The 25,089-nt window shown below is 41.3% G+C and overlaps 1 protein-coding gene across 1 annotated transcript in view; it reads right to left on the bottom strand.

Annotated features, from left to right (window-relative positions):
• The window catches only part of DNaseII (deoxyribonuclease II), a 46,562-nt gene extending 21,717 nt beyond the window's left edge, over positions 1-24,845 (bottom strand). The window contains exons 1-5 of the mRNA XM_067091981.1: positions 24,587-24,845; positions 24,249-24,461; positions 20,437-20,535; positions 19,086-19,233; positions 5,561-5,795 (exon numbers count right to left, since the gene is read on the bottom strand). Coding sequence (XP_066948082.1) covers positions 5,561-5,795; positions 19,086-19,233; positions 20,437-20,535; positions 24,249-24,391 — 625 coding nt within the window. The 5' untranslated portion in view covers positions 24,392-24,461; positions 24,587-24,845. The remainder of the gene's footprint in view (positions 1-5,560; positions 5,796-19,085; positions 19,234-20,436; positions 20,536-24,248; positions 24,462-24,586) is intronic.
• Positions 24,846-25,089: the final 244 nt, after the last annotated feature.

Below are 25,089 nucleotides of genomic sequence, written 5' to 3'. Positions count from 1 at the left end.
GCTAGGGCATTAGGGACCTAAGCCTCAGAGAGGGTTTACGCTCAATGACCCCTAGTTATGGTGGCCCTTAAGCTTTATTCTATGCATTCGACGATGCCTTTGTCAAGGTCGGATTGCCCGGCGGTATAAGCCCTTCTCTGGCGGAACGAGGCGAGGTCCGGTCAGAGAGATCCCAGCGGTCACGGAACCAGGGTGACGCTGCGTGCGTGCTCGAACGATATTCTTTGTTCTTTATTACTTTTCTCCTACGTCTATCTTAATTAGTGAATTGGGAAGACTGCCAGAATACGACTCCTGAGGTCCCTCGTTTGCGCAGTGACTCGACATTCACGGTAAGTCCGATTCTTGTTGAAGCTTCGTCGATTGACTAGTACTTTTCTGTATTTCACATTTTTTCTTTGTTTTCTTCCTTCAGCCACCACTTAGTGTATATGTGTTTACCCTTAACTGGCGACCTTTGGCTAATTAACGACTGTCTTTGAGGTTAACTTTTGGCTTCAAGTGGCAGGTTACGTGTAATCTTGGTTTGCAGGGCCGTAAAAATTACGTAAATTGAATAATACATGATCAACCAAGACCCTCACACGTAACAATATATATATATATATATATATATATATATATATATATATATATATATATATATATATATATATATATATATATATATATATATATGAAAATTAGTGGGCTCCCCATGAAATATTTCTGGATCTGCAAGTGCTATCAGATACTGGGATGGTGGAGACAAATGGCTTTATTTCTACCATAAACTCTCATTTCCCAGTCATTGCAAAATTCTGAAATTGTCTCTTCACTAAGGGCATCATTTGGGGTGGAAAAAAACTATATATATATATATATATATATATATATATATATATATATATATATATATATATATATATATATATATATATATATATATATATATATATATATATATAATATATATATATATATATATATATATATATATATATATAATATATATATATATATATATATATATATATATATATATATATATATATATATATATATATATATATATATATATATATATATATATATATATATATGAAAATTAGTGGGCTCCCCATGAAATATTTCTGGATCTGCTAGTGCTATCAGATACTGGGATGGTGGAGACAAATGGCTTTATTTCTGCCATAAACTCTCATTTCCCAGTCATCGCAAAAATTCTGAAATTGTCTCTTCACTAAGGGCATCATTTGGGGAGGGGTGGGGGGAATTTGGCCATCCCTCCCCTCAAGACATTGATGTTCCCTCCCAAGACTTGGTTTGCCCCTCTAGCCTTTGAAATAATAATAATACTAATATAATAATAATAATAATTATAATAATAACAACACCTGTTTGCTGCTTTATTAACTCAATACAGCTCTTATATGGTTTCAAAATGCTCCAAAATGCACACAAGCTTCCAAAAATTTCTCAAGGGGGGGCGGGGCGGTTTACAGCATCCCCCCAGCCCAAGCTGATAGGGCTTGCTTTGCTCGCCACCCCACCCATACCATTAGTTCTAAACCTTTGCCTCCCCCCTCAAGAAAACTCTCAAATGATGCAACTGGTCTTCACATGATTGACTTTCAAAAGTGAAGAAACAAAAGGCTGATGCCTACCATAGAGGTTACTGGTTCTGTAAAATTGTTGTACTATATTTTCCATTAATCTGGATAAAAGTTGCTTCTATGGCTTTCATTAATATGGTTGCTTCTATCCGGCTTTCACTGCTATATTATTACAAAGGATAACGTCTCCTTCAACAATTTCTGATTTCCTACTGAAGGAGGGACCAAGAGCCATTCATTATTGGGAAAGGCCACTCTGTCCCAAAATTCTGTATGCTCAACCTCAATCAGTTTTTCTTTCATTAATGAGGTATTCTCCATTTGGTGACAAGATGCACATTGAGGCGTTTCACCAAGGGTTATTAGTATCATTCTCAGGGACAGATATTGGTGCCCATACCACATTCTGATTTGAGGTTTTATTGTCTGACCTGGTCTCAGCTGTTACCAGTCAGAGCTCTGTGAGAGAGTGGGCTGTCTCTTATTATCCATTCTGATTTCAACGGGGGATCCAGAAAACTGATTCAACTTCTTTCTGGGCTTAGGTTTTTATTACCCTGTTCCCATGACCTAAGATTTTTGGTGAGAATCCTATCTCTGCCTGGCCAGACTGTGTTGGCCTCTCAATCCCCTAGTTTAAAGGACACCTGAATTCCTCTTGGGAATCATGGGTAGCATCTCTATGCTGATGCTCAGTAGTGAGTCCTTGTAGGAGTTACACTCTCTTGGGGTCATCCTTGATACTGTTCATGATTTCCTTCTGGAATTCTGAAAGTATTGCAATCGGAATTTTTCCATCAGGGAAGCCTGCATGAACTGATGAGCCAAGGCAGTCGTATCACCACTACCTGGAAGTATAGAGTGTACAGCAAGCTGAATTTCCTATTACGGAAGCCTGCATGAACTAATGAGCCAAGGCAGTTGAATCATCACTGCCTGACAGTATAGAAAGCACAGCAAGCAGAATTTTCATATCAAGGAAGCCTGCATGAACTGATTGAGCCAAGGCAGTCGTAATACCACTGCCTGGCAGTATATAAAGTACAGCATGCTGAATTTCCTCTTAGGGAAGCCTGCATGAACTGATTTTCGTCGCTAGACAAGCCCCATAAAACAGGATCACTTTTAACCGAGCCCGCAGTTACCCGGGGACTGCCTGTAGTTATGAGACATTTCCACAGGCGAAAAGCAGACTGAGCAATTTGCTGAGAAGGTCCTGTACTATAGTAGCCCAGTAGTGATAAAAGGAACAAGTGTTTAATAAAAACTATCTAGTGTTAGCTATCGATATCACTGTATAGGCTGCAAATACTTCAAATTAACCCAAGCCTATATACAGTAGCCACAAGTATATGTTCATAGTATGATGTAAGGAAACATGATCAATGCATCATATCCATAAACTAGTATTGTAGTAATGCATTAAAATATTAATTCTCCATTACTACAATAACATTGCCTTAAAGGATTTACTCGCCAAAGCTTTTCAACTCCAGACAAAACTAAATGGATATCCATACTCTATATTTCTACACATTACATAACCTATGATTACCCGGTCTATTCCCAAGCACCAGGTAAAAGTAATGTTACCTACGCTATAGACTATGTTAGTTGGTATATAAATAAAATAAATAATTATTGGAATTATCAAAACAAAAATGTATAAAATCAGTATTTTTAAGATTTTAAAATGTTTGGCAAAGCTCACCATTACAAAAAAGTACTTTTGTATTCTCTTAGGTAAAATACAAACATCGCAACAATTCTCAACACCTGTGACATCACTATTGGTGGAGTAATACCTGTGGAAGTAGATCCACATGAATGTACTCCTTTAACATTGGAAAATACTCCGATATTAAGGATAACTGGGGAACTGTTGATATCACAAAACCCTTTAGTTTGATTATAAAATACTTCAAAGGAAATATCGGCCTTTCGTAAATACAGTACCAAGACTTGTAAGCCAAGCATGATTGGGAACTACGATCACGACTGTTTGGTAAACAAGAGGTTAGGCTACCTCAATTTACCCTTTCAGTAACTTCAAATTACTGTATACAGCAATGTTAAAAGGGCATTGTATAATAAGTTTCAATAACAAAATTGACTATTATTATTGCCTAAATGCTTTCACACTGTGTTAAACAAGAAAACACAGCACAGCAATTACAGCATAGCCCAGCGATCTACTCCTAACTTCTTGCCTTTCAAGAAGCTTACTGGCTCCCAATTTAAACAAATATAAGCCTGCTCAATTAAATTATAAGAAACTAAAACTTTTCACTGAGTCTTAAAACTAAGTAGGCTTCTTAGCTTGGCTCGTATTTTATAAGATGAAAAAAATACATAGTCGAACACAATTTCTGGAGCACAATCCAAGGACTAATGACCTCTTGGACAGGTCAGAGTGTAATGAAGTTGGCCAGAACAGGCTACTGCCGCATCTGTGCGAGTAAGATGTTGAACATAGGTAGTCGATGTAGGACAAGAGATGGAGCTCTCCTGTCCTGAGTCCTTTATATTCTATCACTGTGCCAACAAGCACTATTCTGGCTGAGACCAACTATAAGCGAATTCTTTGTAACTGGTTGGTCTGTCTTATGGATCGACTGATTTATAGATTTTAGGCATACATGCCAAGCACTAGGGCAACTAAGGTCATTCAGCGCTGAAACAGAAATTGACAATGAAAAAGTCTGAAAGGTGTAACAGAAGGAAAACCTCACAGTTGCACTGTGAATCAATTGTTAAGAGAGGGTGGAAAGTAACCTGGAAGAAAGATAATATGAATGGAGGTACAGTAAAAGGAATGAAAGAAGTTGCAGCTGGGGGCCGGAGGGACGCTTAAAAATACCTTGAGTAATGCCTACATTGCACCACATGAGGTGCACTGACGGTGGTAGCCCCCCTACGGGAAGCCCTGGGGGGACTGTGAAAGTGTAACTCCTTTGAGGATGAACAGCGGCTACACTATCAAAAAATATGTTTAATCATTGGTGGTGACCTAGAACGTCATGGGGCTATTCATCAAATGTCTATCTGAAGTGGGAAAAATGACTTCATATTGCATTCCTTTTGGTCTGAAGAATCCATAGGTCAATGATGGTTTGGGTTGTTTTACTCTTACTAGATGACTCATTATTCCATAAAGTCTGCTACAATATTTATTACAAACGATGGGTTTTCAAAAAGCTAAGTAATTAATGACAGGAATGGCTACGCTTGATTAGGCTTTAATAGTTGAAGCTTTGGCTGCTTAAATGGCATTTTCATTCCCTTTTATGTCTACACAGGCAATGATCCAACATATTTCAACATTTACACCAGCTTTACATAATTTGTAGAGTGAAAAGTTAATTTTCTATACAGTGTAACAAGGGTTTCTGGGGGAAAAAGTTTTGAAGGGCTTCTACAGTTTTTCTGTGAACTGAAAAATACAAATTTCTGGTGGTATATTTTTAAAACAGGGTCCCCTAACAACCTGACTTTACTGTACTGTACATAGTTCTGTGAAAACAGAAGTTGTTTGGGAAAGAGAACTGACTTCTTTTATTAAGTGATATGGTAGTAAATCGTGCACCTGATAGAGATCTGTATCTTGTATGTTCTATTGTGAGTTATGATAATCAAGAGCACATGAATAATTTCAGGATCAATAATACAAAATTTTTCAGGTTCAGACCTTCCAAATAGTTCAAGGAGGAGGAAGTTCTAATACTGGAGGAATTTTAATTCTCATATTTATCAATTCCCAAAGTTGATTAGCTCTTGATGGAGGGGGTGGGGGAGGGAGGAAGAAGAACTTCTATGAAGATGTCTTTTGTTAAATAGAGGTATGGATAATCAAGTTGGGGGTTTGTTCATTTCTGTTGGTTATTTATCATTCCTAGGACAGTAACATGTTATTCAAAACAATAATTTTATGAACATATGAACATATGCATCTAGTGTTATCTTACCTATGTTCTCAGCCTCTTCTGCAGGTAGGCTGATACACAACATAGTCTGGCCATAATGATGACCCGTGGATGGGTATGAGTAGCCATCTTCTGGTGGAGGTGGATATAAAGGTACAGAATGAACCAGCCAAAAACCACCAGACTGTGTCATTACCAAAACACCTTTCGTGTGCCCCTTTGTGAAAGTCTTTGTGCCATTAGGAAATTCATCGTTGTACATAATAAGCGCTGAATTCTGCAAGGTAAGATAAAATTCATCACAGCATTTGCTACATCTTCTTCAAGGTATTCTTGGATACATTCCGATTCAACAAATTTTTTCCTCTTACCCTGTTTCCCTTGCAAAAAAAAATTATTTACTACAGCTTATTTACTTACTACAGTTACTATGGTATCATTTAGCAATGCAGTAATTCACATATATTTTTGTGGAACTTGGTGAATTTAGTATAAAATTATTTGTATCAAATTAAAACATACCTGAGTCTCTGAAGCTTTATATTTGTATAAAAGCTGAAGGAAAGTTATCAGTGTAAATACATGAAAACTGTTTTTATTACAAAATTTATTATTACAGACCCATCAATCATATATATTGCATACCGTATATGATATACTGTACACCCACATTCAGGTCTTGAATGTTGGGCAGGTTCAAGAGTCTTCCGTGTAACAGAGCAACTTGGATTCTTAGGTATCCATATCACTCTCCTCATTATTAACGGAAAGTTTAGATGACAGAGAAATATGGGGAACTGAGATGAGGATTATCGCTATAAGATTGATGGGTTTCCACAAAAACAAAAGAACAAAAACTGGAATGAAGCAAAATCTTCAAAAGAGCAAAATTCTCAGACAATTAAAAGAATAATTACTTGCAGTTAGCTGCACCTTACACAGCCAGAAGTCCAAGAAGACTCTACAGGTAGCTGATAAATACCCACTTATTTTAGATATTCTTTTGTCACTTAATAAGAACACTAAAGCAATATAAATGTTATTTTCATGATAAAATTAAGTTTCATATATACTTAACAAGTAATAACATAGCTATAGTTCTAACTCGTTCAGCAGCCTTTATTTAAAAAATTGCGGTAGCACTTCGATAGTAGTTTAGTGTAGGTGACAAGCCCCGCCTACCAATGGGAGTAATGGAAACAACTTAGCAGAAAACCTCATTCTGTTTGTGCCCTTATGTCCATGAGAGGGGAGGAGGGAGGGCTCCAATTCGTAATTAGTTGGTAAGTATATATGACACTTAATTTTATCAAGAAAATAATATTTTCATTTAAGTAACTTACTAAGTAATTGCATACAGTAGTTGAATCCCACACTGACAGGTGGGATGCATGGACACATTCTACTCCAAAACATAAAGTTATAGTAATGACTTTCAGATAGAAAAGTTGCTAGCATTGAAGACAATGCTTGTTGTTTCCTTATTTTAAGGGAGCTATGCAGTTATTACTGCCTCTGGTTGGTGCTCAACCTGTAGTAGCATGGCAGTACAACCATAATGTGCCTCTACTTAGGTGGGAGCTTTGCAATGAAGGATATGTCCGATGGCTAGCAAGGCATCAAATAAGTGCCCTTGCCCTTGGCACAGTACCACAATAAAAACCACCAGACAATCCTTTCACCTACACTGAAAACACCACAACCTATCCACTGAGACTGGTGGGTACTCCAGGTACACTGTACGCCCTGGCTCCTGAATTTTCAACACCCCACTTTAAGGCAACGAGATAGTAGAAGAAAAGAGAGATTCCTATGCTTCCTTACCTAATACCATGCCAGCCACTGATAATGTGTCCAAGGTACTGCAGTTTTCCAACAGAGTTTCAACTTCTTTCAAACAGTGAGACACGAAGATCGTTTGCACTTCCAGTAGGTCGACTGCAGAATGGAAGTGAGTGACCAGTGAGACGTGAAGATCGTTTGCACTTCCAGTAGGTCCAATGCAGAATGGAAGTGAGTCGACGCTTGCATCATGCAATAGCCTCCGCAGTGCATTTTGAAGACTCTTACGCTCTAACAAGTTCTGGACAGTCTGAAGCCTGTCAGGACAAGAACAGACAACCCTTTGGTATCTCTAAAAGTGAGGCTGTCTGAGTAGACACGGTTTTTAGGGGAAGAAGTCTCAGAAAGTCTACCCATAACCGTTGCAGGTCCTGGAACCACTGGGCCACAATGGGGCTATAAGAATCATCGTAACATTGCAATGAGCCCAAGACTAGTTCAGCACATTCCCTGACCATGTTGAAGGGCAAAAAGGCATAGCCCAAGAGGACTACTCAACCTAGAATCAAGGAGTCTAGCCCAAGAGGACTACTCAACCTAGAATCAAGGAGTCTAACCCAAGAGGACTACTCAACCTAAAATCAAGGAGTCTGAATAGAAGTCTAAATCTGGGCTCAGAGGATGAAAGGCTTTCCTTCCACAAGTCTACATTCCGACTGCCACCGTGCCAGTCCGACTTGATTACCCGCTTTATGGGAAACTCACAGGTGTCCGGCTGTGTTTCCCTGTTACAGTTGGCCTAGAGAAAGAATTCCAAAACTTCTCATGAGAAGTTGTCTAACTTGACAAATGTCTTGACGGACGACAAAGTCTCCAGTAGGCTCATCCACTGATGGGCGAGCAAGACGAAGGGGCTAAAAACTTGTGGACCATCTGAAGGCAGCTGGTGATTCTCTTGGCAAACGGAAAAACCTGAAAAGTCCAAGAGTTGAGACTCATCCCCAAATAGAGGAACTCTTGCGATGTGGCCAACTGGGACTTCTGAAGGTAGATGATAATTCTCAGTTCCTGAGAGAGAGGAGATTTACAAGTCCTTCGTGCACTTTTTCTTTGAAGGAGATCGAAGAGGCAAGTTGTCTAGATAAAGATTGAAGTTAATGCCTATTAAATGAAGTCACTTGCTAGAGGAGCGAGGACTCGAGTGAACACTTGAGGTACCGTAAAGAGGGCGAAGCAAAGAGCCTGAAACTGGAGATTTAGCTGGCACCGGGTGCTTGGGTTATCATCCAATTGCCCTCGAGAATGGATGAAAAGACTGACTGGTTCGTCTCCACCTGAACTTCGTCTTCGGACGAAAAGATTGAAGGCGTGTATGTACAGACTGGTCTCCAAAACCCGAAGATTTGGGGACCACAAACAGACGGAAGTAGAAGCTTTCCGAGTTGATGTCCTCGACTTCGTCTATGACTCTCTTTTGAAGGAGAGAGGAGACCTCCTCCAAAAGGGCCGAATGTTTTCCCAAGCCTCTTGAGTAGGCTGTCAAAATGAAGGCAGAAGGGACCAAAGGAGGGATCTCCATGAATGTCATGGAGAAGCCCTCCCTTGGAACCTTGACAATCCACTGTTCTGTCACTCTAATCCTCTAATACTCCACTTCTCCCAAAACTCGAGAGGACTGGTTCCCACTTGTGCAAGGAAGACTTCTTCCTCATTTTTTGTGCAAGGACTTGAGCTCCTCTTGATAGTTCTTGTTCCAAGTGGAACCAATCTTGCCGCATGGCGTCTTGTTGCCCATGCTAGAGGGTCTGGGGCCTGAAAACAAAAGAGGAAGGCAATGGTTCCTTGAGGTGGCAAACAGGTCCAATGTCGGGCTGCTCCACAGTATCGCAGAATCCGATAGATCAGGGGATCCAAGGTCCACTCGGTGGGAAGGACCTACTACAGGCAGTCCTGGTTATTGGAGGGGGTTCCATTCCGATGGTGTGACGATAAGCGAAAATTGCCAATAACCGAAAATCAGCCATTTTTGGCACGTATTGGCGCTGATAACTGGACATCGACACCTCTGTTAGGCATGAATCGGTGCCAATACCTGATTATTGGTGCCAATAAGAGGAAATTGGCGTATATTGGTGCAGGAAATGGCCAGTTTTCGTCACTAGACAGCCGCCGAAAACCACCGATTTTCGTCGCTAGACTAGCGCCGAAAAACCGGATTGCCAATAACTGAGGACTGCCTGTATTTGGCAGCTCAGCTCATCCATCAGAATTTAGTTTGCCCTGAAAAAAATCAAGTGACTAGACTCACTCGATTTGATCTGTCCACAGTAGAATGTCTCTTGCTGTCTGGCAGAGAGAAAAAGAGAGCCGCCTAGCTTAGTATGTATGTTAGAGCTGTGGTATTGTCTGAATGGACTGCATATGTATGTTAGGGCTGTGGTATTGTCTGAATGGACTGCCACAGTCTTGTTATGAACTAGGGTCGAGAAGCACTGAAGCCCTAAGTGAACAGCTTTCAGCTCTCTGACGTTAATGTGAAGGTTGTGTTCTTCTGGAGACCACATCCTGGAAACTTTCTGGTCAAGAAGCAGACATTGAAGAGGGTCCTAGACTGGACTTGGGCTTACTCCCATGAAAGGGATGTTGCTGGAGGAGAGACCATCTTAGAAAGAAACGTAGACGAATCCTTCGGGCATTTGGAGGAATGTACCAGAAGATCCTAAGTCGACTTCTATTGAAGGACCAACTTCTGGAACAGGAGCACCAAAAATCTTTCCTTCAAAACCCATAAAGAAAAAAGAGCCGCAAGTTCACAAGAACCATCCCGAGAAAGGACTCCTAGCCAGTCCGAGGCGAAGTCTCCACAAACTATTGCAATCTTCAATCTTCTTGGCTAGCGCTCTCATCATCCAGTCCAAGAAACTGAAAACTTCAAACAACTCAAAGAGATCAAGTTCTGCCTAAGAAAAACATAATTTTCGCCAACGAAAATGCTGAGCATCAGGAAGAAGGAACTTCCTCGGTGGCGTAGGAAAGAAAACTCCTATAGATTAAGTGTGAGGGAGGAAAAACAAAGGAAGCCTTACCTTGCTCCCTCTTAGCAGACAACCAAACTTCCATCTCCTTGAATGCCTTCCTAGAAGACGAGGAAAGCACCACGTAGGGAGCATAGGTTTGTCATCTGGTCATCTGGCTGGCTCCTTATCAGGAAGGTTGAGGTAGGCAAGACCGGGGATAGTAGGAGCCAAAGAAGGGTAGGAAAGCTCGCCCACAAATACTGAAGGAGAGCTGCATAGGCTAGGAGACCCGCAGTCAAAAACAGGCGCTTGGCAACTGGCGCTGAGTGCTTGGGAGCTGGCACCAGGCATTCAGAAACTGGTGGCAGACACTCAGGAGCTGGCGTCAGGCGCTCATGAAGAGATGGGCACTTGAACGAAGGCCACAGGTGTCTGCGAGGGATTGTTGGGCACTTGGAGCCAAATACTGGCGCCAAAAAGAAGTTGCCTGCTTGCCTCTTCAATGGAAGAGGTGAATCTAGAAAGTGCTTGTGGCACTTCCAAGTCCGGGGTGGAGTCTTGAGAGTTGGATGACAACGGATGGACATCCACAGAGATGCCTTTCCAACGGCTGTCTGTTGAAGCCTGGGATCAATCAACAAGCTTAACTGAGGGGATGACTACCTGTGCACAAACCCCACCAACCTCTCTATGACCTCTGGTAAGACTCCTCCCAGGTTTAGGGGAGTATGATAGGAACCTTTGTCTAGGAGAATTGGTGGGAAGTGCAGCCACCTCCTCCACTTGCACGACACTTTCTCCTGTCAAGACGCCTTTCCAGTGACTGTCTGCCGATACCTGGGAATGTGCAACAGGTTCGATTGAGGGGGCAACTACCTGTGGGCAAACCCCACCGCCCTCCCTTGTACCTCCGGTATGACTCCTCCCAGGTTTATGGGAGTACAACAGGGACCTTCGTCTAAGAGAATCAGCGGGACAAGTAGCCACCTTCTTCACTTCACAATATCATTACTAGGTTAATTTCTTGTTAAACCTATACTCAAGATTGGCAATGGCAAGGTTCAGAGGAAAGGGACCCAGGCACGGGAGTAGGAGGGCTAATAGTTAGTTATAAATGATTTGTTTAACCAGACCTCTTTCTTCTCGGGCAGGGATGGAGGCCTAATAGCAGGAGAAAAAAGGACGGGAAGGGGGCAAGGAGGAATGGCAGAGCTCTCTTCTAACCTAGGTTAGGGTAGAATTCTAGGCAAAAGGAAGCTCATTTCTCGGCTCCAGAAGCCGCTTTCCTTTCTATCCCTCACTAACTTATCCAGTTGAGATCAAGTACCTTCTACTCTTGCTAACCGTAACATTTGACACAAGTTTTCTTCTTACTATATTTCTGCCCACTACATTTGCTGCAAATTATCAGAGAATCATATGAAGATTGATTAATCTGGTTTGGAACTTTTGCTGCATTAGCAAAAATAGGTGAACTTGAATCAGACATAATAATAACCAAAGAAGTAGAAAAACTGATCCTGAGAGCTACTAAAGCTTGAAGGCTACTCAAATAAGCGATAATGCTTCACCAAAGTCCAGCCATACAACCGAAAATCAGTAAACAAAAGCTGCAGCAAACCCCCAATGTTGCTCGACAGCCGGCAGAAACAGAATGAGGTTTTCTACCAAGTTGTTTCCAGTACTTCCCTTGGTGGGCGGGGCTTGTCACATACACTAAACTGTCGAAGCACTACCGCGATTTTTTAAATAAAGGCTGCCGCGCAAGTTAGAACTGTAGCTATGTAATTACTTGGTAAGTTACTTACATGAAAATGACATTTTTAAAATAAAGTTTTATATATATACTTACCCAGTAATTAAATAGCTATTAGTTTCACTCGTTAGGCAGCTAAAATTTTGAAATTCGCAGGTCACACTAGTTTGTTTTGGGGTAGGTGACTATCCCCACCACTTTCCGGGGAAAGAGAGGAACACTTCAGCAAAGAGCTTCAATTCATTTACGCCCTCGTGTCCATGCCAGGGGAGGAGGGAGGGCTCCGATCATGTAATTACTGGGTAAGTATATATAAAACTTTATTTTATTATAAAAATGTAATTTTCATACAATTAACTTACCCAATACTGTAATTACATAGCTGATTCCGACATTGACAAGAGGTGGGATGCACGGACACATCTACCCCAAAACATAAGGAATGGTAATGAATTTGAGAATAGAAAAATTTGCTAACACTGATTCAATGCTTGTTGTTTCCTTACCTGAGAAGAGAGCTGCTGCAGGTAGATTCTGCCTCTGGTTGGCGCTCATCTTATTGGGTAAAGGCGAGGCAGTATAGCCGTGAAGCACCTACAAGTTGCCCCCGCCTAGGGGGCAGTACCACAAAATGCAACCAGAACAAATACCAACCACTACCCAACCATTAACAACTGGAGGGTATTCCAAGTACACAGTATCCCCAGGCTCCCCTAGAACTCAATACCCTGTGCAAGGCAAGGAGATAATAGGAAGGAATATTGCTTCCTACGTTTCCTCCCCCAACACCATGTCAGCCACGGAAAACGGACCCAAGGTACTACACTTATCATAAACTGTTTCGACATCATGCAAGTAATGGGAAGTGAAACCAACTTACACTTCCAAAACGTCGATTGTAAGATAGATGAGATGGGTAAATTCTATCTGAGCGCCAATGAAGTGCCGACTGCCCTTATTTCATGAGCTTTAACTTTACATGAGGGAAAAACCTCCTCTCCAACTAAGAATGGGCTTCTGATATAAGGTCTCTGAGGAAGAATTCCAAGGCATTCTTAGACAGAGGGCGTGAGGGGTTCTTCACTGAACACCAAAGATTGCTTGAAGTCCCACAAATTCACTTCGTTCTGTGAGGGTAATGCTTAAACGCCCTCACAGGACAAAGAGTTCACTCCTCTTCATCTGGACCCAATATATGTCAGGCTTTTAATTATAAAAGAACAGGGCCAGGGCTTAGATGGTGTCTCATTTTTAGCCAAGAATCCCAGGGAAAAAGGACACACTGCACCCCCTTGGGAGAAGTCGATTCTTTTATCCAAGGCATGAATTTCACTGGCCCATTTCGCTGCTGTCAAAGCAACCAGAAAAAGGGTCTTTCTAGTTATGTCTCTTAATGAAACTGATTGCATGGGTTCAAAGTGAGGACTGGAGAACCATTTGAGCACTATGTCCAAGTTCCAAGAGACAACAGCTGTTTCCTTTTGTTTGGCATTATCAAAAGACTTAATGAGGTCCACAAAACTTGGTTAGAGGACAAATCCATTCCTCTGTGCCGGAAGACAGAGCTTAACATGGCTCTGTATCCCTTTATAGTAGAAGTGGAAAGACTTCTAGATATTCTTAAATATGAGACATTGTGCCTTCTACACCCTGCCCTAAAGATCGCCCACTTGGCCTTATAGACTCTGTCTGAAGACTGCCGTCTACATGTGGCAACAGACTCTGATGCTGCTCTTGAAAAGTCCTTCTTTCTAAGTAATCTCCTGACAGTTTGGAACCTGTCAGGGCCAGAGTACACAAGCTTTGACGAAACCGTCTGAATTGCGGTTGTCTGAGTAGCTGCTGCTTTTGAGGCAGCAACCTCGGGAAATCCGTCAGCAGCTTGAGTAGGTTCGGGAACCACTCATTCACTGGCCAAAATGGTGCTATCAAAATCATTGTGACATTTTGGTAAGACCAAAACTTGTTTATCACTTGTCTCACTATACTGAACAGTGGAAAGGCATACAGCTCTTTGTTTGACCAGTCCTGTAACATGCATCCACTGCCCATGCTATAGAGGGTCCGGGACTGGTGAACGGAACAATGGAAGATGATGGCTTCTGGAAGTAGCGAAAGCTCCAATACTGGTTTCCCCCAGTTTCCAGAGGGCTAGCCATACCAGGGGGTCTAGCGTCCATTCTGTGGGGAAGAACCTGCTTCTGGCAGCTCAATTTGTCCGCCAGGACATTGAGTCTTCCTTGAATGAATCATGTCACTACTCTTGCATTGTTCTGGTCCACCCAGAGGAGGTCTCTCGCTGTCTCATATAGAGAGAAGGAAAGAGTTTCCCCCCTTAAGAAAGGGCAGTCGTGCTGTCTGAATGAACTGCCACTGTCTTGTTGCAGACCTCTGATGTGAAGGATTGAAGGCCTAGATGTATCACCTTTAGTTCCTTGACATTTATATGCAAGGATCTCTGCTCCTAGACTTCTTTGCTCCCTAGAAGAGCTCCCCAACCTAGATCTGACGCATCTGAGAAGAATTCTCGGTTGGGGTTCTGAAGGAGGAGAGACTTTTGTTCCAATAGTCTTCTTTCTCAGCTGCACCAACTCAGGTCCTTTTTTATCTCTGTACAGACAGTCCCCGGCTAACGGCAAGCTCAGTTAACAGCGATCCAGTTTTCTGGCGCTTGTCTGGCGACGAAAATCAGCAATTTTCGGCGCTGAAAATCGCTGATTTCCGCTTATCGGCACGGATAATTGGGTACTGGCGCAGATTATACCTAACAGAGGCGCCAATAACTGAAAATCGGTGCTTTTCGGCATCGATAACCCCTGAAAATTACTGAAAAAGCGCCAAAAATCATTGACTTTCAGTTATCATCACCCCCTCAGAAACAGAACCCCGCCGATAACCAGGAACTGCCTGTACAGTACTGTAGTTACTTGAAAAATGAACATGTCTAAGAGATTCTTCCTGTTCCAGCTGACCCTTAGAAAAAACTGTAGAGGTCTCATATGGAGCCTGCCCCAGGAGACGAATTGCTCTATGGAAGACAAGGTGCCCAGAAGACTCATACATCTGTTGGCTGAGCAGTTGTCGAGAGTCAAGATCTCGCTTACCATCATCAGGCAACACACTATTCTCATCGGGGCTGGGAAAGCCCGAAAATCTGGAGAGTCTATCCTCACCCCTAAACAATGAATCTCCTGAGAAGGAGTCTGCTGGGGTTTCTGAACATTGATGAGAAGGCCCAAATCCTGGGCCAGGAGAAGGGTTCTCCAAAAGTCCTCTGTAAAGGTAAAGGTATACTGTATTTGATTCTCATCAGATGTAGCCACTTTGCGGGGGGAGAAAGAACTCTGGTGAAAGCCTGGGGGCCATCGAGAGACCGTAACACAAGACACAAAACTGGAACACCTTGCCCTCGAAAATAAACCTGAGGCACTTCCCTCAGTCCAGGTGGATAGGGACGTGGAAGTGTGCATCCTGCATATCTATGGACACCATCCAATCTCCCTGGCGAATGGATGACATGACTGTTTGGTTTGTTTCCATTTTGAATTTTGTCTTTTGGAAAAAAACATTCAGGGAGCTGACATCTAATACACACCTCCAGCCTCCTGATAACGTGGGGACTTCAAACAGTCGGTTGTAGAACCCTAGAGAATAAATGTCCTCGACCATCTCTATAGCTTCCTTCCTGATGAGAGACAAAACTTCTTGCCAGAGGGCTACAAACCTTTTTGACCTGACGAGTAAGCTGTCAATGCGACAGGCATGCTGACTAATGGAGGCGTCTGCACGAAAGGTATGGGGTAAACCTCCCTCAGGATTGAATATCCAGGATTCTGCTCCCTTCTCCTCCCAACGCTCCCAGAAGAGGAGTCTGGCTCCTACATGAGTATGAAGGACATTGTCCTCACTTCCTAGAGGAAGATCTAGAGGCGGATTTCTTAATGGTGCAAAACAGATGTTAGATCTTGATCTAGAGTGAGTCCTTTGCCTGCCGCTCTGAAAGGGATGCATCTGTAGGGGTGTTGCTGCTCTGGAACCAAAAGTGGTTGCCTCCTTTAGGCACCTAGAGAACTGGGTCAGAAGATCTTGTGTACAGTACTCTTCTTTTGAACATTGGAGGCTATACCAAGAACTGTAGCTTGTGGAAAAAGATGAAGACGATCCAAGGAAAAAACAGGAGTGCTGATCTTTGCGAGGGAGTCACTCCCTTCGACGTGAATGAGTACCAAAGCTCTCTTTTCTTCAATATGCCCATAGCATCAAGGGAGGCCAATTCTTGGGAGCCATCTCTGATCCCCTTGTCTATACAGGAAAGGACTCCAAGTCAGTCAGTAGAAGAATCCTGGGGCAAAACCATGCAGTCTCTGATCTTACGCGCCAGAGCACCCACTGACCAATCTAAGAACCTCATAACTTTGAAAACTTTAAACAAGTTTTTAAAAAGACAAGACAATTCTGACGCAAAGAACATGATCTTCAATGGCATAAATGCTGATCTTCAGGCCAAATCTATCAACCTGGAGAAGTCCCGCTGGGAGGAGACAGAGACTCCCAGGGAAGGACCTTCCCCTGTGACATAAGAGCGGTATCTCCGCCGAGAGTCTGGAAGGAAGAAAACTGAAGGCAGCTCTACCTTGGTCCCTCTTCTCTGTGAGCCATCCTTCCACTTCACTTGAAACCTTCTCTGCCAAAAAAGAGAGTACCATTTTAGGTAATCTTGAGGACCCATTAAAAAGGCAGATGCAGGCGAGGACAGCGCTGCTGGATTAAAGAAATTTGGGAAAGTATCAAGCAGAAATCTCAACAATGAGGCATAAGCCAAAGAGGGAGTATCCTGGTCCACCGGCCCTTCTTCATCAGCAGATATTGGCGACAACAAAAAGGATGCTGGAGTCTGTGGAGCTGACGGAGCCTTCTTGAGCAGGCTCAAAATACTATCCAGCTTACTCTGAATAGGGTCTGAAACAGCTGCAAGCACCTAAATACCAGAAGCAGGAGCCTGGATACGAGAAGTCACTTGTGCAGCGAAGGCTCTGGGCGCTGCACTGAAGAAAATCCAACCAAAGGAGAGGATGCAGGAATGACGACAGAAGAGGTACAATGAACAGACAAAGTTTGACATGGAGGCACCAAAGGGTGCTCTCAAACCATTGGAAGCTCAGGTGCTAGTAACACAGGGTGTGTGTACATCCCAGGATGCTCGGGTGCTAAAGGGTCATTCGTGTTAAAGAACACAAAGATATACATGGGAGCTCAGGAACTAATGGGCGCACACCCACTACTGGGAGCTCGGGCACTACTGTACGTACAGGAGCTGCTTGGCGCTCAAGCGCTACCGGGCACTCTGGTGCTACTGGGCACTTGACTTCCAAAGGGAACTCCGACACTGCTGGGAGCTTGGGCACTTGTAACGCTCCTTAGAAGAAATACATTCCAGGCTGTCCCAGTCACTAAATGAGGGGCACTCAGGATCCTTGTTCTTCTTACAGGCACTGGAGAAGAGTGCAACAAATACACTGCACGCCTTTTCAGAAGGCGTCACTTGTCCACAAAGCGCCATTGACTCTTGGGACTTGACTCCTCTGAACTTAACAACACACAACGCACATCCACTGAGAGCCCTTTCCAATGGCTCTTGGTTGCAACCTGGGATACATCAACGGGCTGAACAGAGAGGGCGACTACTTGTGGGCAGACCCCACCGACCTCCCTTACGCCGCCAGTTTGACTCCTCCCAGGTTTTGGGGAGTATGCCAGGGACCTATGCCTAGGAGAATCAGTGGGACGAGCAGCCACCTCCTCCATCAACACTTCACTAGCACTGGGCACTACTGGGAGCTTTGACTCACTCTTCTTGCCCATTAGGAGTTTCACTGAAGATGCTAATTGGGCATTGGATTCCACTATCAACTCATCTCTTTTATCAATTTTCAACTTGAGGCTAGGCATGGGGTTCAGTTCGGAAGTGTGAGAGCCAGGCAAAGGAGAGGGTGGAACAGTTAGAGAGGATGGAACGGGGGTCATTGAAATCACAGGAACATTAGAATCAAATTTGGCAATAGACAATTCCTGACCAGCTAACGAGTTACTACTCTCCCCCTTAGCAGTCGCCTCTCTCCTCTTGTCCCTAGCCAATTCCTTTGAATGAGATTCTAAAGTCTTCCACTTTTTAATGTCCCAATCTGCACCTCCTGATATCTCAAATCAACAGAGCACGCCTGCTCCGTACATTCTATGCACATCGTATGCAAAAGCGTATGTATTCTTTAGTCAGTCGAGCATTGCAGCCTTTGCTGCAACACCTACTGTAAAGCTACATACACTTGAGTCAGATATCATGGAAGTCAAATAATAAGTCAAAATCGGGAAAAAACATCATAAGCAGTTGATAAGGTCTTAATAAAGAAAAACCTGTCACTAACTAAATATGCCGAAAGGCTACCAGTAGAAGAATACTTCACCCATTGCCAATGAAAACCAGAAAAAATGAATTCCAAAAATTAAAGCTGCTGCCAACAACTGGTCTACAGCCATCAGCCAGCAGAAACAAATTGAAGCTCTTTCCCCTGAAGGTGGGCGGGGCAAGTCACCTACCCCAAAACAAACTAGTGCAACCTGAGAATTTCAAAATTTTAGTTGCCGAACAAGTGAAACTAACAACTATGTAATTACTGGGTAAGTTACTTATAAAAAATATAAATTAAATAATGATTATTGTATAAGAAAAAATGATCAGTGATAAAGGCTGCAAATGGTGATCCTACTATGAAGCAAACATACTAACGAACAGTGAAACACAGCTGTTAACATCACTGCAGGCTCTCAAAACGTAAGGCAAATCAGTGATGGATATGTCTAAGTGATACATGCTCTACGAGACTACCTTACTACTTCTATCAGTTAGATAAAAGGCTCTTGAACCTGGGGAACATCCAGAACACAAACATGTATATATACACAATGCATATAACTGACGGTGTTGTGTCAAAACACATTACAATTAACTACTAACCTGTAAGAAATCCTTTTCACTGTAAATTCTTCTCAAAGTATATGAGAGCATGGAATGCTCGCTTCCAATGCTAACATTGCTTAGCACCCATCCACTAGCTGAATCCCTGTATTCGCTAAACACACTGGAGACCCCACCACTCTGCAGTCTAGAAATATAAGCAGTAATCTATTTACAGGTCTTGAAATAAAATATGCTGCATCACACATTTGCAACATAAGTTCTGGGAAATATAATATAATTCATTACACTGTACTATGCTGTGCTGAAAAATCCACTGCAAATTAATAAGAGAAATTTACCTCTCACCCCCCCTTCATATTTACAAGCCGTAATCACTAAATTAAAAAATTTTATTCAGATATAACACAGGCATATATAAAGCTTTCTTAAAACTTCATGAGAAAACTTAGCAGTGTTCATATTTAAACATTTTCTTGTAAATAAGTAACTTCCTCGTAAAAATTAACATACTTCAGAACACTTCAATTTTGGCCCAGATAACCCAGTGACCCTTTTGTTTTTCTGCCACTTTCCAAAATAAAAAAATTTAAACGCCTACTCCCCTTTATCAATACTTTTCTATGAATGACAACAACTTGTGGACAAATATGTTGTTCTCTTAATATAGTATATATCATGAGTCTTCTCATTTTCATTTTTACTGCCGAAAAATCTACCAAAGTTTGATACTTTCAGATATAGAAACAAAAACATTAACTGTCTTTTGGATGGGTATATACTGTGTATAAGGTATCTGTGAAACTGGCTGAAAGATGGAGAAGTAACAGTTAGAAGTTATATAGGTTACATTTTGAGATCTTGTACAAGTTTCCAAAGCTACAGCAGCCTGACAGAGAGCTGCTGCTTGAACGTATTACTTGGACCATCATTTCAAGGCTACTAAACTTCCAAATCTTCACTGTTAAACATCATTTGGAAAATGTGCCATAAGTCAACTATAATGGTGCTTTTTGAAAATATTTGTTGCAATTTTTAACAAGCAAATGCAAATCATTCACTTCAATTTGTGGGAGTGGTTATGGCAAATCCACCCCCAACCCCCACCCGATAACTGTAAAACTACAGTATAATGAATTTTAATAAAATACTTAGCCTAATAATCACACTGCCATATGTCCCACCTACCAACAGAAAAATACTCACAATATTCAGGTTTTTCAATTCCCTTTGTTTATACAATGGCTGGTCCCTTCACTATGTACAGCATTGTAAAGAACATAGCAATCATAAAAATTTCAGAGCTCTCAAGCAAAAGCACCATCTAAAGCTAAACCAGTTTATGTATGGAATCGAACACTACTGAATATTATGGAACAACCAGTCATACCTAGCAGCTGTTTCCGGGGTGAGATACATATATGCCGTTCCAGTCTTCAGCGGTGCGAACTCACTATTTTTGTCCTTTGGTAACTTGTAAACCACAAACCTGAAGATGAAATATAAAATTTTTATCATAAGTTTATAAACAACTATCACTAATATTATGAGCTCTCTTGGTACTAGTCACCATGAAAGATTCTTAGTCTCATCTCTATAATTTCATTAAATGTTTTCCTAATCAGGAAATAATACTGGTGATGACTTTCCATTTTGACTGTTATAATTTCTGACCAATACATAGCCTACAAGCATCTATTCTGTGTACATGAGCAATGTGGTGCAGCAGAGATTACTTAAAGAAATTTCTTGACAAAAGATGACAACACTAACACTGGAACTATGTGAAGTAGGTTTTCATGCTGGAAAATCCTGCTTAGCCATTGCAAAAGCCTTTCTATGACACAACTTAAGCTGCAGCAGAAATGTTAATCACAGTATTCTATTGCTGATTATACTTCTCACACTCAGTAATGATGCGCAATATAAAAACCTCAAATGTTTGCAATTATTTTGGTAGTTCATAACAACCAACCTAGGATAAGTCCACAAAGTGTTTAGTGGTAGTTTACCTACCATAACCTACGTCTCTTCCGGGGATTTCTCTCCTGTTCAGTGCTTCATTCTGTCAATCTGCTTTCAACTCAATCATTCCCTAGTATAAACCAATGGTTTGCACAATGGAATGGCTACAAGAGCCTGAAAACTTTAGCCCTTTTCAGGCATCCAAATGTAAAAAAACACCCTTGCCTAATAGATATGATAGGCTATACAGGCTGTCGCCAGTTATCGGCTAGGGTTCCATTCCGACAGCGTGACAATAAGCAAAAATCGCCAATAACCGAAAATCAGGCACTTTTTCGCTGATTTTCGGTTATTGGCGTTTCTGTTAGGTATGTATTGGCGCCACTATGCGATTATCGGCACCAATAAGTGGAAATAAGCAGCGCCAAAAATTGCCGATTTTCGTTGTTAGACAAGCACCGAAAACCCGGATTGCTGATAACCGAGCCCACTGATAACCGGGGACTGCCTGTACAGGCAGTCCTCGGTCATTGGTGGGCTCAGTTATCGGCGATCTGGTTTTACGGCACTTGTCTAGTGACGAAAATTGGCGATTTTCAGCACATTACTCAGGCCTAACAGTATTAACACTTACTAGAAAGAAATGGTCATATGAGGAACTATAACAGGTTTTGAGCGAACACTGGGCTAACTCATATGGTATGAATATTTCGTGCCATATGGCTTGGATGAATTTAGCCTGAATAATATTCACATCACTTCAATGGGCCATAAATGACTTATGGCAACTCTAGTAGTTCAGTGCACAATAGAGGTGGATCACTGTGACTTGAGGTTTCATGTGGGAATGTACTGCACCTTCCTATCCCAGGAAATCTTTTTATTTATTTGCTCATAAATATACCCCAGGATTACTGTTGGTTTTAGTTCTCATCTTTTATGATAGTATGTCAGCTATAATTGTAATTCTGCAAAGTAAAGTGCAAAGAAATATTAGAAAAAACATCTATACCTCACAAAAAGGTACCGCATCTCCCCATCTCAGTACATCTTGTAAATATTTTATATTAAATATAATCAAAATTTGTTACTGATTTTAATTGTGTGAGCTGTAATTATAATTTTACAAAATAAAATAACAATTTATTAGAAAATACTTGTACAGTATAACTTGGTGAAATTAGCGTATTTTTATGAGTGTCTTGGAAAAAAGTCCCAGCAGAAGGTTATAAATATTCACTTTCAACTTTCTGTGGAAGATACAGACAAAATTTTAGAATTTTTTTCTTACACCAAATGCATTTGCATATCTTCCTCTCTCCATTGATGTATTTTTTTTTAAATTGGCCAACCTTGAAGTTTGCCCAATCTAGGGTGTGCTTAATATGTAAATTTCCACCCGTGCTGTAAGGGTTAACACTGGGTAACTGTCTAGTAATAAATGAATTTCTCGCATTACATAATCCATCTATTGCTTTATCACACTCCCATTAATTTGCACTAGTCTATATGTGTATCAGCACTATCCTGGGAAAAAGAACACTTCTGGCTGGCCTGTAAATTTTTGCAGTACTGTAATTAGTGCGCTTATGACTTCCATGGGTATTTCATATACTGTATGCCACTGGTGTTGGTTAATGTATGCTGTACATTTGTTTTACTTAAAATATGGGTTACCTAAATGTTAAGTTTGTTCATGTGCAGTTTCCGTGTCTCTTCACCTTTGCTTTTGCATTATTAGTAATTTTTCTGAGCTATTTGTCTAATTAGTGGTATTGTCTTAAAAATTCACCAGTATATCTGTTCACTTTCTCAGCTGTTAGGGATTAAAAGCTATGTGTCATTCTTAATTACTTACCTTCATTCTTGGCTTAGGCAAATGTAATCATTATTATTATTATGGGATCCATTACAAAATGTCTTACAAATAATCTCAAAATAACTTCCAATCTCCATGCAGACCAGACCAACATATTCACTGATCTGAAGCTGATGGGCTTCCTTTCTTGGATTACTCAGCTATTTCTCTCAAACTTGAAAAATAAAGACTGCTTTACTAAAATAAGATCCAGTCAGATCAATAAGCTAGTGAGAACTAAAATGAGAACTTGAACACAATTCTTGCTTCAAAACTACACTTCCATGGCAAGATTCAATTGTTGCCAAATAGCCTATGTATAACAAATTAACTACGCAGGTTCAGCAAATGTTTTTCCATTAACAGTATACTACTTGGTTTAAAAACCCTCCATTGGCTCATGAGCTAAATCATTTCAAGGTGTAAGCAAGGGGCTCACGAAGTTCCTCATGCTAGACTAAGGGGTGAAGTCTCGTCTCCTGCTAACGTGTGAGGGTGCCTCAAGTTGCAAAGTAGGGTAGAACTATAGGGTAGCTCCATGTCACCGACAGCACTGTAACTTGACTTTTTCTATAGTTTTTTGGTTGCTAATTATGAATTTACCTTTCATTTTTGGTGCTCGAGTCTAATTAACCTGTAATTAACCCCAGAAGTCCATCCAACAAGGGGTTTCCAGGTGAATAACTTGTTAACGTATGGGTACCCAACTCCCCTGGGCCAACTAAACACGGCGAAGGGACATTCCATTTGGCCGACAACAAACAGATGCACCGCCAGTATCAGAACCTCTAAAAGTGTAGACAAAACCAGTTGAAAAGGTAAAAACAGGTGCAGAGCTAATATATAGAATTACCCACAGTAGTAATGAACACTATGTTTTGCTATACATGCTGTCACATTGTGGAGGTCCAAGAGGGGGGGGGGGTGTTAATACAGGTACCATTATCACCCCCTACCCCACCCTACCAGGTCAGGGCACAAACGGCCAAGGTTGAGGTGTTGTTAAAATATGACTCTGATCTGCTTTTAAAGCTGGAAACGACTTTCGGAAATAGTTTCGCGTACACGAACCCTCTGCACTTTCAAGCCTGGGCTAGTTGGTTTTACACCCACCCAAAAAACCAACTTTCCACGATTTCCAACAGCTAAATTGCACTTGGTCTGGTGTGGGGATTATAGTGTGTTAATAACTATGCATTTATAACGGATATGAAAGCCAGATCAGCTTCAATTCCATTAGAAAACTTTGTGAAAAAATAACCTTTCATTTATACTAGATATGCATGTAGCTTGGCTAAGTAAGCTTTATCACAAGATCTAATCACAAGATCAAATTGATACCTAACAAAGAATGTTTTATAAATAAGGACATCACTTACGAATCAATGGGCTTTCCATTTTGATCACGACATCCATACCAGTCTGATGTATCTGGCACGTCCTCGCGGTTAACACAGTTCCAGATACAAAATACACTTAAAATTACCACCAACGAGCAACCTATGGTCCAGCAACTCGCCATAGCGCGGTTTGTTTACGCCCAATACGTCAACTTGTCCGAAAGTATTTCGAAGACTTAATTTATCTTATTTCTGAAATGAAATGCTTATTTTTAGTTACACGTTCAGTCTTTCGAGTATAGTCAGCTTATAACTTAATGCTATTGCTGTGTGCAAAAGTAAGTCATGACTACTGGTCATGGGATTATGAATCACACCTGCATCCGATTTCGTTCTCACTGTCTTGCTGTGGGACGGCAAGAATTGATTGACTTATGAACTATCTCCGACGCACATTAAAAAGGCCACAAATGTCAAATAGTTAAGGCACAGGATATGGCGAAGAGCTACCAAATGACTCATTGAGCTTAAAATTCGCCCTATATCAAGTATGGCGTCACCGTTCTAAAGCGCCCACGGGCTTGGACCTTAAAATGACATGAAAACAAGGCTGTCAGCAATGAACAGATCACGAGTGGCGCTTTTTTTTTTTTTTTTTATCTGCTGAAGACATTATTTAGTGAATCGGCAAAGCACGGCTGTTTGGTAATTAAAATCTTTATTCAAAAGACCTAGGACGCCATGATGTAAAATATATAAAAAATATTCATAGACAAAAGAGAAAAATGCTGTGACTTTATACCAAAAATCTTAAACTTGTACATTTCACGATTAATACATATCAAAATTACTTGGGCGGGTGGGGGGTCGGGTAGGCGCC

Source organism: Macrobrachium rosenbergii, chromosome 48 (assembly GCF_040412425.1).
Source record: "Macrobrachium rosenbergii isolate ZJJX-2024 chromosome 48, ASM4041242v1, whole genome shotgun sequence".
Lineage (NCBI taxonomy): Eukaryota > Metazoa > Arthropoda > Malacostraca > Decapoda > Palaemonidae > Macrobrachium > Macrobrachium rosenbergii.
The sequence above is the reverse complement of the archived record's forward strand: the minus strand, read 5'-3'. Positions and strand labels throughout refer to the sequence as shown.